This window comes from Actinia tenebrosa, unplaced genomic scaffold (genome assembly GCF_029948245.1).
Source record: "Actinia tenebrosa isolate PJP-AT-01 unplaced genomic scaffold, QUT_ActTen_1.0 PGA_scaffold13__45_contigs__length_12533684, whole genome shotgun sequence".
In the NCBI taxonomy this organism is placed as follows: Eukaryota; Metazoa; Cnidaria; class Anthozoa; order Actiniaria; family Actiniidae; genus Actinia; species Actinia tenebrosa.
Window position 1 is genome coordinate 10,583,974 of NW_028292573.1, and position 17,056 is coordinate 10,601,029.

A 17,056-nucleotide genomic window follows, 5' to 3' on the forward strand; every position below is an offset into this window, starting at 1 on the left:
GGAAAACCAAACAGCAGGAGGAAACCAATTGAATCAAGAAGAGATCCAAATTCTACTCACAAGTGATGCCGAGTTAGGGAGTCCAAGCTGAGACCTTAGTGATGGCTTATGTTAGGATACATGCAGGCTATAAGATCAGTCTCAGGCAAAAAAGTTTTGTCAAAGAACCAGAATCTCTCCCTTTAGCTCCTTAAGATTAGCAAGACAAAATTCCAAATAACACTGTAAATTATATCAGTTCTTTCTACCCCTACAAAGAGATAAAATATTTTGAAATGAAAAAAAAAAAAAATCCTATCAACAACAATAAAGGTGTTTAGTGAATTGAGTAGTAACGATAGATGAAAGCTAACTGTAATCTTCATTACAGGGTTGTTCAGCTTTATGCCCTCGGGCAGGTGATTGGGCTGACCACTAATAACCCGCTTCTATAAATACACCTTGTTCAAAAAAGTTTGTCCTCGCCAAAGACAATAGGCGGTCATTCTGACATGGAAATGGTCTTGTTGAATACAAACAACATTGAATCAGTCTCAATACTAAGGTCCATGTTCTTGTCGAGAATAAGAAGCAGAAACACAAGTCATTCCAGCTATTCTTGGATCTTGGAATGACCTATAACGTTTCGCCTATTGCCTTTAGCGATGGCTATCTGTTTTGAAATAGGTATATAGAAATTATGGAATCTGAAAGCATTCCTGAGTGTTAAGGCCTCTGCATGCAACCCATGGCACTGTGAGAGCAGATGATGAGATGTTCAGGTGAATTATTCTCAATACTGACCTCCCATCAGGGAGAATAATATTCTAGTAATCTAGTCCTGAACGGCAAGCCAAGTTTGAAATTTTAATGTTTGCACTATTTTTGTTCTTATTTAGCCATATTTTTCAATATCAATTTCTATTAAATTTCATTGTAATTTACACCATTAATCATTTTTTCGTTTTAAATTCCACCTCCCCTATTTGCCCTTTTGGGAAACCTGTGTTTTTTGTCATTTCCATAGCAACCATATGCAAGGTTATTTTTATCCCATCCTTTGTACATGTAGTTGTCCCACATTTTCCCCTAGTGGGATACCTGTGTTAGTTATGTAAAATATTAGGTATCATTTGCAGTCTGGAATACCTAGGTTTCTTTAAAGTTCTTTAAATGGCAACATTTAATGCAACACCATTTCTATTGATATCAATCTGACCAAAGAAGAGCCAGTCATTATAGCTAAGATTTACCCTGCGAACTCCACCAAGTAGAATCTGTGTCATTCCTCTTGAGTTTAGAAGGAATTTTCCATTACAAATTTTGGGTCCACTTGAGCAACTTTAGCAGCATAGAAGGCGTGCATCACTGTCAGCACTAGCTGCATATTGGTAAATTCAAGTTCCTTAAGAAGGAGATCACAACACTTAAATAACTCTGGTAATGACTTAATGATCAATACTGGACATGCATTGGATTGATAAGTGATGTATGAATATATAGCACGGTGGTATATGGATGTACCCTACATCATGCACCTCAATTCAAATTCGTGGATGAAAATTAGCTTTTGATGAGTCCAGCATGCAAAGTGGAACAGACATTGAAATCTCGTCATACTAATGATAAACAATACTTGATAAAAAATACTGAATGGATGTCCCATTTCCATGAGTGTGCCATAACATTTGGGGCAGTTATATATATAAGCTCTATTTATTGGTTTTGAAATAAAACCAATTCTGCACTTTAACTACATTACTTGGTTTGATTTGTTCTACTGCATGAATGCATGATACTGTTTAAAAACTTATATATTTTACAACCACGCCACTCCCAGTATGGGGCTCTTCTGTGAGGTTCCCTCCACATGCACCAACACTACATTCTATATTTACAACATACAACACTCAACTCACATGTTGATTTTTAGGGAGGGAGGAAACCACCGAAAATCCTCATGGCAAGGGAGAGAACAACACATCAAACAAACTCAACTCACATATGATCCAGTCTGAGCTGGGGCTCAAACCCGGACCACAGCAGTGAGATGCAAGCGGTAAACCTCTACACCACCCATACATGCCATCCCTGTTTCACCAAGTTATTCTAAGATCTAAAAACAATCCATTTACATACCTGTCTGTCAAATGGTCCCCCTGGAGCAGGTGAAAATAGAAGGGTGATTTTCTTATGCCCGTCATCTGATGAACCTCTTAGATAAGAAAATCTGTATTGCCATAGCAACGTCTGTAACAAAAATGATAGTTTCTTGAAGACCTCTCATATTCAAAGAAATGATTGGTATTCAGAGCCGTTGTTATATGTCTGTGACCTTATCAAACTAGTAAGTAAACTTCTTTAGGGTCATCAAGCAATGCTTCTTTCTCATGCTTAATGACCCTAAGAAAGTACATATCAAACCGTTAAACAAGTGAAAAGTGTGAATCTGTATTCTGATAGCAAAACTAATAAAGTCTAGTTGGTTTCCAGTGGTTTCCAGTTGTCTTTAGCAACCCAGGTAGATTTAAACACTAGTTACAAAGCACACAACATTGACATACTCACCCTATCCTCTGCACTGTACAGTCGTAAACCACGCTTTAAGTCTAGTACAAGTTTGACAGCACGTCCATGCCACTTGCCAGGAAAAGTCCGACACTGAAAGGAAGGATTAAGTACCATCATTAACTAGTCCAGAATTTAAGGCTTTCATTAATGACAACTGTGAATTCTCATCACGCCTTAAAAGGCACACAACCTGTAAGGCACAAGGTGGAAGCGACCTTGTATGGCTGTACCATATTGCAGGGTATCACATGGTCAGGGTACAGGATCAAGGAATTCAACACCAATCACAGTCCTCAAAATTATTGGTCATATAAGTGATTAAAATGCTTGAATGTGCTAAAGTCACAGTTATGTCATGCACTGACATCAATGCCATACAGTTTTCATAGTGAAGTAAAGTAAATCCTGCGCTAGTGAAATTAAAAATTAAGGAACTGACATAAAGCTTTTGCTCATCATTCAACCAACCTCTACTTGTGCGACTGAGATATGAGTAGCACGATGTACACTGTTAGAAAGGTCTGTACAGTCAGCTTGTGTATCTACAAACATGTGAGAAGTCAAAACCACTTTTAGTATATTCACTGGTAGCTGTATATTAAATTAACATCTTCTGGATGTTAGTTTTACTGTAAATTTTGTGACAGCCTAATAGAGGTATCACTGTACCTTCTTCCTTACTTATATAAAGATCAACTATCATGCCCTTTATTCAGAAAAGACATCTTTATGCACTAAAAACTGCATGGTTGCAAAAATGTCTCTCTCAACAGAAAGCCCAAGGTCTTCTTTGGTTTAGTCTACATAGTTGCTGTACGAAAAGGGTACTACTAGAACTTATGACTTTTTTTGGAGTTGGCTGCACCCCACCCACCAATCATGCCAAGCTTTTTTTTGTCATTCCATTTCTCAATGATATTAATTTCTTGTCAGAGATTACTTATTTCTACTTATTTCTTTAAGCAAAAGGGTGAACCATCCAGACAAAAGAAGCAGAAGTTTGGTATAGTACATTGTAAATGTACTTCGTAGATAAATAAACTTTCAAAAGAGAAGTATTATTAAGAGTACTAACCAACACTGAAGTAGCAGCTCTCTCCTGTACAGGTTTGAATGTAAAAACAGTTTTCTCTCTTGTCAAGAAGTTCATCTTCCTGTGTAGGGTATAAACCACACAAGGATTAAAGTCAAATTAAGAAAAAATAAGAAAAAAATCTGATATAAAGTGTAATATTTAAGGATTCAAATAGACCATCTATATGAAGGCATAAGTAAGGGTGACCAAGGTCAGATTTACACAACAAAATAAAATATTTAAAAAAATGAAACCTCAAAATCAAAAGTTAAAGTTAAAAGACTTTGGAAAACATGACAGTGCCGTGTTCCATGCAGTATTTCAATAAGTTATGAATTTTAAAAAATGGTGACAAGTGACAGGTGAAGATGACAAAACCTGCATGCATTATTACTGCTCAACCAATCAGAATGCTTGAAAACAATAACCTCACATTATATAACATCTGATCCAAGCATTAATCTTGTAAGTGTGTGATTGGTAAAATGGTGCTTTTTACATTGGTAGTATAGTACAAAGTACGCACCCGACAAACATGGAATACAATTTCCATTAAATTAAAAGTGATCTCACTTTGAAGCCAGTCACGTGTTACAACCTGCAAATACCAGACAAAAAATAGCTGCTGTTATCAAACATCACTCAACTTACATGATGATTTTTACGGAGGGAGGAAAACTGCGGAACCTGGAGAAAAACCCTACTTGCAAGGGAGAAAATAACACATGGGAAAAATATAACACTGATTTCTGGTTCATATGAGAGTTGAACCTGCTTGAGCTACAAGCCTTGAACTAAGCAGCACAAGCCATCCAAACTCGTAAGGATGGGTTTACAGAGGCATAAACCAAGGCTTTCATTCTGATATTAACTAGTGTTGAATAATGTGGACTGTGCTGATTTGTGGAATCAAATGAATAAAATTTTGAAAAAAACTGAAGCAAGTATTAATTTTCCAACGTTAGTCTATCGGAGGAGTAAAAACAGTACTCACTTACCGGAGGCATTTCAAATAAGGCTATTTCGCAGCCTTTAATTGTCATAAACTTGCGCTTCCACACATTCCAGTGTGTTGTTGATTGGATACGTTCCCAGACCCAGCACATGTGGATGATCTGCTCGGCTGAAGGTAGTGATGAGTTGGACATGTTAATCTAAAATAAATGGAGACGTCAAGTCAACAACTGTTTCATAAGGAAAAGTGTGGATTTCTATAGTGTCCCTAAATACATAAGTCTATCAACATGCAACAATATCATTGCAAGTTGAAAATGCATGTTGTTCAATATTAGCTCCCAGCACACAACAATGTTGCATGAAGTAGAAGCTGGTTTGACTTTTAGTTTTGGTCATACAGTCAACTCTCTCCTTGCAGACACCCCAATATTACGGACAACTCAATATTGACCAATAAATGACCGTAATTAATTCTAGCTATGAGGACGCTTGCTATTACGTACGTGAAGTGACAGTCCTGAGGGTGTCCGCTGTAACGAGAGTTGACTGTAAATCAATTTAAATCAGGTTACATGAGATAACAATTTATCCCCTACAATGGTGCACCTTAATGATCTGGAGCTTAAATCATCTTAGACAGTCCCTATACCCAAGTAAAACAACAAAGCCAGTCAAGTCAACCCACAAAAAATCTCTATTAGTAAGTGAGTTAGTTTTACCGACTGATCCAGGAGCATGGATATCCTGTCCTTGATGGCTGTATACCATGATAACAGTTCTCCACTATTCTCACTGTATAATACAACTGATGCACCACCATCCATTGAACTCACTTCAAACGCATTGGACCTGAAACACAACATAATATCAAGGAATAATAATTGATATACAGAGCGGTTTTTGCATGAGTAGGAAACATATGGCCCTGACATACAGCACAATATACATTACTTTATGCTGAGACATTGAAATGGTAATAACACCAAGCGCTGAATAAAATCTATACGAAACACCTCATCATCCAACAAAGTTCCATGGGTATCTCTTAACACATGATAGAATTAAACAGACGAGTGTATTTGAGAACTCACACAAAATTAACAACTAAGATCAGTACGGAGCACCTCGTTATGGAACACAGTTCCTTTGGGGAACTTTGCGCATGTCTGGTACAGAGTATCATCCAAAACTTATCACATTACAGAGAATAGAGTATCCACAGAGTATTCAAGATGAAACATTCAAGAGCACTAAAAATGAACAATTAAGATCCATATGAAACAGTGACCTCGTTATCGAACATAGTCCCTTTGGGTATCTTTAGGCATGACCGGCACAAAGTATCATCCATACCTGAGATTATCTTCTCCAGTCTTGTATCTTGAAATTGAGGCAAAAGTGAGTGGGAGAATGATGTTGTCCGTCCAACTCTGCATGGATGACATGGAATCTGTTTCACCATAATCTGAAGACTGCATCAAGTAAAAAAAAGACAAGATACCATCACAGTCAATGGCAGTGACAATTTAACTAAATCAGATAAGATGAAAGACTAATTAAAAGGAAATATAATATAAGCAACTGCTAAAGAATCAACTAAAATATCTATAGGCAAAAATATCTATAGGCAATTTTCTTAACCCTAAAGTGACCACTCGGCTGATCTGTAAGTCAGGGTACGGCCAATCCAACAATCGAATTAAAATTTAGCGTGTTAGGTTTTGTGAAGGGAGGAAAACTGGAGAGCCCAGATAAAACCCTTGAGTCAAGGGAGAGACCCAACAAGTTTGATGTTCTTACCGTACTATTCATGAAGCGCTGCCTTTCACTGGATTCTTCAATACTTCTAACAATACCATTTGCTGAATAAGACAGAACAGCAGGTCATCAGTACACCAACCTGTGTTCTAAATGTGCTGTGTTTTTTGTTCAGACCCAAAAATCAGCTTTAATTTATCAAAGTAAAAGCACCATGCCAAGAGTTTTTTGGATCACAAATCAATCAATCAACTTTATTTAAGGAGGTTGACATATAACAATTTTCACTGAGAAATCTATGGCCCTCCATCACAGACACAGGGAGGTGATGGAATGAGCCGTAATCTTGAGATGTCATCTACAAGTTTTACCTTGTTTTTCTTGTCGACCCAAAGACCCTGTACTTGGATGCTCAACAACCAACACCACCTCTGGACCACTTTCCTTCAAAGCCACCACCTGGAACACATAGAAACAAACAAAGAATAGATAAAACTTTTAGAGTAATAGTGTTTGGCATTAGCAAAATGTCAAATGCAAGGAGTAATTGGTTATTCTCCACAGCCATACTAAGGTGAATAAGGTCAAACGTCAAACTTTGCATGAGCCTAACCTAATAACATCAAATATGAGTGCCTTGCTATCCATTGTTTAATCTAGGTTCATGTGAAGTTCGGCTTTTGACCTAGGTCTAAGGTGTTCGATGTGGTATTTTTTTAGCTGAAGTTCAAAATGTTACAACCATCAGTGATTTGTTTTAAAGAAGCTTAAAGCTAAAGCTAGCCTCTACCTCAGCTCAGCTCAGAGTCCCTCTCAACTTCCTCTGCCCCCTCCTCCTCCCCTTCCTCTCCCCAAAGCACAAAGGAAGACGTTGAAACAAGTGAGTAGACAAGTTCAGGAATATTTTAATTTTTTAGCCTAAATCACTTACTGCTTCATCATGAGTGGCATTTGTCATATCTTGATTATTAACCTGGAAATGAAAAGAAATTGTTGAGATTATTATCTGGTCTAAAAAGCCCAAAACATCCTCTGGGCTGATCTAAGTCAGAGCACAGCTAACTCACAGGTAGAACCCTGAAACAACCTCAGGGCTGATCTAAGTCAGGGCATGACTAACTCACAGATAGAACCCTGAAACAACCTCTGGGCTAATCTAAGTCAGGGCATGACTAACTCACAGATCGATCCCTGAAACAACCTCTGGGCTGATCTAAGTCAGGGTATGACTAACTCACAGATCGATCCCTGTAACAACCTCTGGGCTGATCTAAGTCAGGGCATGACTAACTCACAGATCGATCCCTGTAACAACCTCTGGGCTGATCTAAGTCAGGGCATGACTAACTCACAGATCGATCCCTGTAACAACCTCTGGGCTGATCTAAGTCAGGGCATGACTAACTCACAGATCGAACCCTGAAACAACCTCTGGGCTGATCTTAGTCAGGTCAGGGCAAGGCCAACTCACATACCAAATTGGAATTTAGAATCTTTGGCATTTGCATTTACTTACCTCTACAATAATATCTCCTTCATATAACTGTCTAGTAGCAGCAGCTGAAAAAATAAATAAAACAAATAACTTTTTTATATGTCAGCCATGATTATTCAAACTCACCTAGTAGTATCATTAGGTTTACTTCTTCATAGGTATATGAAAGTGTGAGGATTCTTTTGTCAATACCTGCCTGATTCTTGTATATTTTTGATATTGCTATTGGTAAGTTGCTTTCTTTTCCACCCTGGATAAGAAATGAAGAAAAGTCTCACATCAACATTTTTCCAATTATGAGATAACACAAGGAAAGCTAACAGTGATAGACAAATTTTGGTTTGGTTGAGAGGGGTCATTACATTTTATGAACTGCCTTTATCATCACTATTCTCATTGTTCTAGCTCACTATCATCACCATCACCATCACCATCATCACCATCACCATCACCACCACCATCATCATCACCACCATCACCATCACCATCACCATCATCACCATCACCATCATCATCACCATCACCATCATCACCATCACCATCATCATCACCATCATCATCACCATCATCATCAACACCATCACCCTAAACATAATCATCATTGGTACATACCCTTATGCTCATTCCCAGTCCACCCACTTTTCTCCGAGCAATACGGACCTCCCTGCGATTCTATGAAATAAAATGAAAATGCAAATTGAATTCTAAATTCTCACTTGTTCAGGGTTAGCTTCCATTTTGTAAAAAGCTCCACAATTTTTTTTCTTTCGTATTATTGAAGTTGAGCATTTTTAAAATTTATGTATAATTTTGTGGTTAGAGTGCACGCACTAAAACCGTGAACATTAAATAGTGCTAATTAGTATTACTTTATACAGAATACTTTGTTTTCTATTGTTTAATTATCACTATTTAGTGCTAAAAATTAGTATTTGTTTCACAGATTTAGTGTGAGCACTCTGTTTTGATGTTAGAATAAGGCTTCCTGAAGAAATAGTTCTGTACTCAAGTATTACAATGGTATTTTACGAATATAAAAAAATAAGGAAAAGAAAAAAGCCATGGCTTAACATCAATATCACAAATGTAGGATTATTAGTAGATGCCAAATGACCTGAAAAATATCAAGAGATAAGTAAACAGGATTTTGGATGTTTTATCAGTAAATGCACTAAGATTTGATTCTATCTGTAAATACAGATCATCTTGGATTACTTCTACTCAACACATGTTATCACTGGAATTAAATAAAGAACAAAGTAGGTGTACACGAGTAAGGAATTTGCATTTTTTCCCTTTAAAAATATTTTAGTAGATCACTGCCAAAAAAATATTACCTGAAAAAAGCTATCATCATAAAATGTAATTTAAAAATCTGACCAGTTCTTTGACACCAAGGTTAAAGCCTTTCAGTATATATTTTAGGATCACACAATAATTTGTTCATGTTGTAAGTAATAACAGATGTACATAGTGAATGTTCTCCCATCTTAGCCTGTGCGCCATTCCCTTAAGTAGCATTCTTTTCTCTACCAATTATATATTAGAAACTAGATTATTATTTATGTTCAAGAATCTCTTTTCTTTAAAATTGCTTTTTTCTTTAAAACTGCTATATTATTGGGGAAAATAGCAACGACTAAAACAAGAAGTTTGAGTGTCTACGGTAGAGATTTTTTTAAGTGGGATGAAAATGTCTGCATGGTAAATTCAAGCAGCTTTAAAATTTTCTTTTAATGACCAAATACCAATAAAAAAAATAAACAAAACATCAAAATAAAGAAGACATGTAACAGACTCAAAATAATATTTGTCGTAGTAATGCTGCCCAACAAAAATAGCAAGGAAAAAAATATCTGCATGGTAAGTTCAATCATCTTTAAAATTTCCTATCATAATAGCAAAGAAAAACCTTCAAAATAAAGAAGAAATGTAGCAGACTAGACTTTTTTGAGCTGCATATTACATGGTATCTATCAGATCTTTATAGAAAGCACTAGCACAACACAATTAAGTGACTATTACTGTGGATTAAGCAGATGGAAGCTTGATAGCTCTGCCAGACACTGGAGTGTCTTTTAATTACAAACACGTCTGAGGATATTGTTGTTTTTGAAGTGAACAGTACATTTTCCATAAAAAATTTTCACAAAGTTTTGAATAATTCTTTATTTACTTTAAGATAATAAAAAACAGGGAAAAAAGAAAAAAGCACTCGGGAATAAATATTAAAGTTTCATTAAAAAACAGTCTGCCAAAATGTCAAGAAATAATAAAAATGTCAGAAACAAAGACCTTTGAAAAATAGATATAAGTTTTATTTTAAGAAATTTGTATATTTTCCAATTATTTCTATTTTTCAAACTAAAATTACTCATAAGTTGATTTTTGTCAAGAACCTAGAGAAAACCCCTTAAAGTACAGGAAAAACTAACAAGCAATAATTATACTGTCTTGTTTATGCCCCATGATGACCATAGCATTGAGTGTTGGCACACAGCGGTTGTGGAATAAGTTCGAAAGTTGGGAAGCATGGGTGGCATAACAATGAGAATGCTTGCCTCTCACCAGTGTGATCAAGGTTCAATTTCTGGATTCTGTGTCATATGAGAGTATAGGGTAGAGTTGTTTGTTAAGTCTTTCATGTGCCTCAAGGGTTTTTCTTAAGGTTATCAGGTTTTCCTTCCTCCAAAAAAATCAACTTTAATATTGCAATTCAATCATGGAACAAGAGCCAGAGATTTGTTATCACTGGTTATGAAAAGCTAACCTTGTAAAAAAGGAATATTTACATGTATATGATTTTTATTTGTGCACACTACCTGTGCTTCCCTTCAATGCTTCATCACATCACGATATTTCTAAAACAGGTTTTTGCCCAGGACAAAAATGTTTCTTAGCAAGTCAATGACAGATCTGGAATAAGCTGTAACATATCTGGCTACCAAATGTTTTTGCTGACTGGCTGATTCTCTTCCGCTCAGAAGAAAGGGCATGGCTTGCAATGCTTTCAATAATATTTTTTAATAATTCTGAGGTGTCCTTATCTATTGACACCATTTCATTAAAATCAAATTCAAAACAGGACATAGTGAAAATTCCCATGGAGTTGTGACATTTAGAGATTATACACACACTATTTGAAAAGGAAAAAGATTAATAAATCTAATTGCAGTGGAAACATCACATCAAAAAATAATAATATTAATACCACAAACATCCTATCTATGTCAAGAGTGCCTACAATAATAATACACCAGCTGGACGGAGATTATTCTATTATTTCAAAATAGAATTTGTCCCTCCAATGGAAAATTTGTGGCATAATTTTTTGTAACCTGCCAAGTTAATCAAATTGGAAGCAACTTAGACATAAAATGAATACTTTCAGGTATGGATTGTATAGAAAGGAGATAATTCAGGAAATCCATTCAAAATGTGTTGAAAATGAACAATACATGTTATGAACTTGTCAATTTTTACACATTTCTCTACATTCATTTTTTCTTGAATATTTTTTTTTCCTTGAGATTTTTTTTCTGGGAAATTAAAAAAAATCTGACAGATTTTAGATTTTGAATTTCGACTGAAATTGAATAAAAAATATAAGATACATTTTGAAATTAATGATGACTGCAAAATAACACCCTAATATGCCTACACCCTATAACTACAACACGCCATGAGCAATAGAATGAAACATCACTTTTGTATCTGTAAAAATTGATGAAAAATTAAAAAAAAAAATGAATTGGTATGGCTTGTTGACAGCTTCCTTTAAGCATTACATAAAACATCACTTAGGTTTTTCATTGCATAATTTTCTCGAGAACTAACGAAAACATCCTAGTTCTACTCGTATTTTAGCTTTAGGTTAAAAAAGCTATTTATTTTTAATATCTTATTCTTAATTTGACGGTGGAAAAGTGGTGTATTAATAAAACACCATGTAATTTTGAAAAGGCAGAGGATTTAAATCGTGAATTGGATAGAAAATAAATAAATCATTTGCACAACTTAAATCGTGCAATAGTCAAAATATCAATAACAATTAAGGACAATATAGCCTTGAGAGCAAGTCTTAGATAATACCCAAAATATCTAAAGCCGAGGCATAATTTTTTTTTTTTTCATTTTTGTTAGCAAGCATTTGTTTTCAAAAATTTATGGCGAAATATTTAAAAAAATATGGCTTCGAATCTCGAATGTTTTTGCTGATGTCAAGGAAGGTTCAAATTTTATTTTGACTCGATTGAACTTTCGTTCGACTTTGGAGTGCAAACTGATATTCTCAAGGATCGTAAAGAGGTTTAGTTAAATATAATATTTGAGATTTACAAGCAGTAGCTTGAAGATGTGGTTCGACTTTTTGACCCTATTTTTTCACCACAAAGTTAAAACGTGCGTAGGAGATTGGTTTTTAGCGTCAAAGGAGGAAAAAGGCATTGAAATTGTGTGAAGCAAAACAAAACAAGCAATTACTTAAGCTTACATTTCCTGAACCGGTAGCTTGTTGAGCATTTGGTGAGGCGTATGGCGGACCGCCTTCTTTCTGGATTGTCAAGGCCTCCCGAGAAAGCTTTACACGAACTTTCTGTAGCTCGCCTCGGTTGACTTGCATGTGCAAATAGCCCAGAGTAGCGGATTTCTGGAAAGTAAAAACACATCCTTTAAGGCATTACCTCCAATGAATTGGCCATAAACGGAGACTTGGAGAGTCAATGAAGGATTTCAATTGCAAACGAGGCGCAAAGCAGCTAAAAGGCAAGCGCAGTTATCGTCCAAAGAAAAACAACAAGAACCCCAAGAACCAACCTCCGCCATGTTTGGTCCCCAAGAAGCTCAAGAGATGAATGAACACTCTTTTAGGAGAGCAAGAATTTGAAGTTTTTAGACATATCCTTGTAAACAAGGCACAAAATGATCGAGTAGTAGCTCAATATCGTAAATGAGCGGATATAAGTAATGAGTTAATCTGTTATCTTTATGCTTGCTGTGCCGCGGCTAAGCTTCTTCTAGTGTTTACTGTGGACGGTCGTGTGGTACTGGGACTATGATACCATCATTCATTCATCATCATCATCATAGTAATCATCATCATCATCATTTCAACCATCGTTATAATCAAGTGATTCATCGTGGCTGTTAGATTTTTTACAGAAATTCATTGCCCCATTTCAAACTTTCTTGGTGATTTCTGAAAGCATTCACGACTTTTTCTCTCACGTTAGCCAGTTCAAGCCATGTATGCAAATTCAAAACAAGCAGCTCTTAGATGCAATGTTTGCAGAAAACCAAAATGAGCTGCTATTTAGCTCAGAAATGATAAGATATATATGATATAAAAGATGTAGGAATATTGGTGGTTCTCGCGCCAGGCATAAGACGCAACATTTTGTCCTCGAAAATTCACATAAGAACTTTCATGACAACTCCATACAATCGCAGAATTATTTCCGCATTTCTAAATTTCTTCACGTATTCAACATACTTTTATCAGTAAATCTTAAAAATGTAATGGAAAGAGCTAATCTTTTCTGACAGCAGAATAAGCCTTTTTGTCAAGGGTCCTGCGTCCGTCGCGCGCGGTAGGAATGATACCTCACGGTATAATATCTGAAATTATAAAACCAAAATCTTCAATTTAGGTTATTTTTAAGCATTATAAAACAGATTAACGACCCTTGATGTAAATCTTTAAACGCCTCGACACACAAAAGGAGGTATAAATATCGATTTTTACGATATAAACGTTTAGACAGGACATTAATGACAAACATGCGTACTGATTAATGAGAATGGGTGAATACGCAGTCCAAGATACGATTGAGATACCAATACGTAATGAATGGTCTGATGATGGCTAGCGATTAATGCCTTTCACAGACCCTGTAGGCCAGAGGATAAGGATTTTTTCAAAGGCTCATGACAGTTGGAGGTGAAAATTGATATTTCGTGCGAGGTAAACCCGTAGTGACCCGGAAACCCGACGGAGCGCGCGCAACCATAAACTCGAGTTGTACCATACACCATAATGTATGCCACTGTTACGCTAACTGAAAGGTAATTCGCCACCTCAATTTCCAAAAATCGTGGATTTCCAATAAACGTTTAGCGATAATTTCAAGTAAAATTCGATATTTTTTGCTTAACATGACTCACATCTGACCTTTTAATGCGCTCGATTTTGGCTATGTTGACTGAAATCAGTCTTCGGACGGACAACTATTCAACTTCGATTACAGATAAAGAATTATCAATATAAAATCACAAAACAAGCTTTGAGAAAAAGAGCTCAACTTACCATTTAGAAAGCGATATTCACACCAGTAAGCCAATATATTAAAACCATTAAATCGAACACAGATATTTTGTGTCTTCACTTCACTGCAGGTAACTTGTGACAACTAGAGTCATTTGACACAGTAGGGTTGTCACGTGAACGGTTATATTTAGAATAACTACGGCTTATCAGGAGCGGGAAAAGGCTCCAGTTTCTGATCGAAGTATTAAACCAAACAACGCAAGCAATCGCAAAGATTGAGCTGTCAATCAAAGGTCAAAATACTTCCATATCTTATTTCGTATAATTTTCTACAAAATTACAATAGATTAAACATTTGTAAATACTACCTTTATCAATATTCTTTTGTGTGTCGGCGAGTTTGATGATTGGATGAATTAAGAAAAGGGAAAGAACAAGCGTCGAAGCACAGAATAAAGCATGCCTCTTACCTATATTCAGTAGTAATCGCTCAAGACCGCCCCTATAGGGGATGTTGACAATACCGTAGACCGCCCCTATAGGAAATGCATTGACAATACCCTAGACGGTCCGTATTGCTTACTATCAATCACGTGACTTTTTGGAGTTGACTGGGGAGCAAACAAGCGGTTGGCGCGGCTGGGGGGCAACTAGCGGATGCTAAGTCAAAATATATCAAAATAAGTCCTCAAACTATTGTATTTGACTATTTTCACGACATCAAACCAGCTAAATAAGAGATCAAAACAACCTCCAGGATTCTACAAGCCATCAAAAAAGAGCTATTACCGGAAGTGACGTCTATTGATAGCAACCTATAGGGAATGCATTGAATATCCTACACCACAAGACCTACACTACCCCTACAGGGAATCACTTGGTAATACCCCAGACCGCAACTTTTACCTGGAGCATTCGGTTTTTTCCATAGTATTCGGATTTTAACCTGGAATATAATATAATATTTTTTCACCATTGATTTTGACCTGAAGCATTTTTTTCTCACCATTCGATTTTAATCTGGAATCAGTTCAATTCAGTTAATTTTATATTTTACAACCACCACTCCCCATACGGGGCTCTTCCGTGAGTTTCCCTCCACACGCACTACCACTACATTCTATATTGAGGACAACACATCAAACGAACTCAGCTCGTCACATGTTGACTTTTACGGAGGGAGTAAACCGGAGAACCCGGAGAAAACCCTCGTGGCAAGGAAGAAAATAACACATCAAACAAACTCAACTCACATATTCCCTGCGTAATGAAACCAACGATTGTCGGTTTAAATACTTTCATTCCATTCCATTCCATTAAATGATATCAGTTCGTACCGTCGAGGTGGTCAGTTGGGGTGTATAAGGAGGGTATACATATATATAATAGTACATCACATATATGTTTACGTACTAAGAGTACTTCAGCTTTCACACGTGCCAGCATAAATCTTATAGCCCGGTAGATCGCATTACTATACTGTCTCAATACTACCACGAGTAGTTCATACCTTAATCCTATTTTCACAAACAATCTATCTTTTTTGGCCTTTCAAATTTTACGACTAGGTAAAAACCCTGAATCAGAATGGTTCTGAAAACATGTTGAAAGCCATGGTAGGGCGAATCGCGCCAAATGCAACCATCGACCAGATGCAGCCAAAATTTGCGCGCCATGCTTTTTCAGACATCTTACAAGATGGTAATACACTTAGCAGCTTGGCTCTCAGTGCTCCCAAACCATGGGGTCAAGCGAGTAGTTGTGCCTATTGTTAATTAATTTTGTTTCTTGTTTTGAAGACTCTTGATTCGATCGAAATGGCCGATTTCACTTCATCATCTACTTGGTGCTTTGCTGTTTTTGGAATATTGAGTTATTTAAGAGAGCTTCAAATATAACCTTATACTCATGCGTCTTGAGGCAATCATTCTACTAATATTCATTCTAATAACATCCGAAATCAGTACTAGTACAAAACTATTATTGAACAACAACGCACGTTGATCCAATTTCCTACAACGCATATATTCACCATTTACCCACTGCTAGGGAAATTTTGATCATTATTTACATATTCGGTAAATACCACGCGCAGCAAGTATGTTATTCCCGCACAAATCTGCAAACTGCGAAGCAATCGTTGTCTGAATCGTTGTACTCAATGTCAATATAGAGCTGGAATAATATGAAGAACTGGGCGTCCCCAAGTACATGCAAGTAGTACGGCACAGCAAGCTCTCGCAGAAAAAAGATCACTTAGTTTAACGATTTTATGTTCAGGAAGCGTTGTTTAAAGCTAACTAGAGAAATCCCCACTCCTCAGAGAGATAACAAATCCGTGATTGCGATTATGACTAAAAAAGTTCCTACAGATAACGTCAAAATCAAGCAATAGTTGTATCTATTTCCTTACCTATTACGTGGAATATGTTTCCCTAGATAACCATGATAAAGGTCTGTAAAGTGATGTTCGGGGAGACCAGCTTGTTGATTGGTGTTCGTCACATCCTCGTCGTCCTGTTTGGTTGATTTACTTGGCAAGTTTTAGTGGATTGTGGAATCTCGAAAAAGGTCACTATCGGGCATAGTTCGGGTTTTTGGTTTTACCGTGTGATGAGATATTGAAACTAAAACCGATCATCTCAGGTTCCACTTTCTCGTCACGTTATCTACAAAAACACTCTCCTAATCCTGTTTATTATTTGTTTGAGAACTTTTTAGTCAACAAATGATTGAATAGCTTCAATTTTTCTTAGCAATAATATTTATAATCACGCTGAATATAAGACAGTTTACGTTGAGTGATCTTATGTTTTGCAAGAAAAGAACATGCGAAAGGAAAAGTTACATTTTTAGAAACATGTTTTCATCAATTTCTGAATTTCTCTATTTTCAAAAACCGATCCTTTACCTTTTTAATGAAACGAAAAGAACACCAGAAAGGAAAAGTTATTTT

The 17,056-nt window shown here is 36.3% G+C and overlaps 1 protein-coding gene across 3 annotated transcripts; it reads right to left on the reverse strand.

The window, feature by feature from the left end:
• Nucleotides 1-279: 279 nt before the first annotated feature.
• LOC116292134 (gamma-2-syntrophin) lies at nucleotides 280-16,680 on the reverse strand. Of its 3 annotated transcripts, none has more exons than XM_031699386.2 (17): nucleotides 16,514-16,680; nucleotides 12,328-12,483; nucleotides 8,448-8,507; nucleotides 8,028-8,085; nucleotides 7,857-7,900; nucleotides 7,272-7,313; nucleotides 6,712-6,799; nucleotides 6,383-6,444; nucleotides 5,936-6,054; nucleotides 5,302-5,431; nucleotides 4,624-4,779; nucleotides 4,152-4,223; nucleotides 3,626-3,704; nucleotides 3,019-3,092; nucleotides 2,548-2,640; nucleotides 2,119-2,229; nucleotides 280-1,384 (listed from the first exon to the last, which is right to left on the reverse strand). In XM_031699386.2, exons 2-17 carry the CDS (start codon nucleotides 12,454-12,456, stop codon nucleotides 1,277-1,279), a joined length of 1,425 nt encoding a protein of 474 aa, XP_031555246.1. In that variant the 5' UTR covers nucleotides 12,457-12,483; nucleotides 16,514-16,680; the 3' UTR covers nucleotides 280-1,276. The 3 variants fall into 3 exon arrangements, with proteins under 3 accessions (XP_031555246.1, XP_031555245.1, XP_031555244.1); XM_031699385.2 differs by lacking the exon at nucleotides 16,514-16,680 and adding an exon at nucleotides 14,140-14,262; XM_031699384.2 differs by lacking the exon at nucleotides 16,514-16,680 and adding an exon at nucleotides 12,651-13,256.
• Between the last annotated feature and the right edge of the window lie 376 nt (nucleotides 16,681-17,056).

Coding starts and splice junctions, on each gene's coding strand:
- LOC116292134 (XM_031699384.2), bottom strand. Junction 4,780..5,301: donor CCATGCTCCTGGATCAGTCG/GTAAAACTAACT, acceptor CATTTATTTTAG/ATTAACATGTCCAACTCATC. Junction 3,705..4,151: donor TTGTATTCCATGTTTGTCGG/GTGCGTACTTTG, acceptor TACCCTACACAG/GAAGATGAACTTCTTGACAA.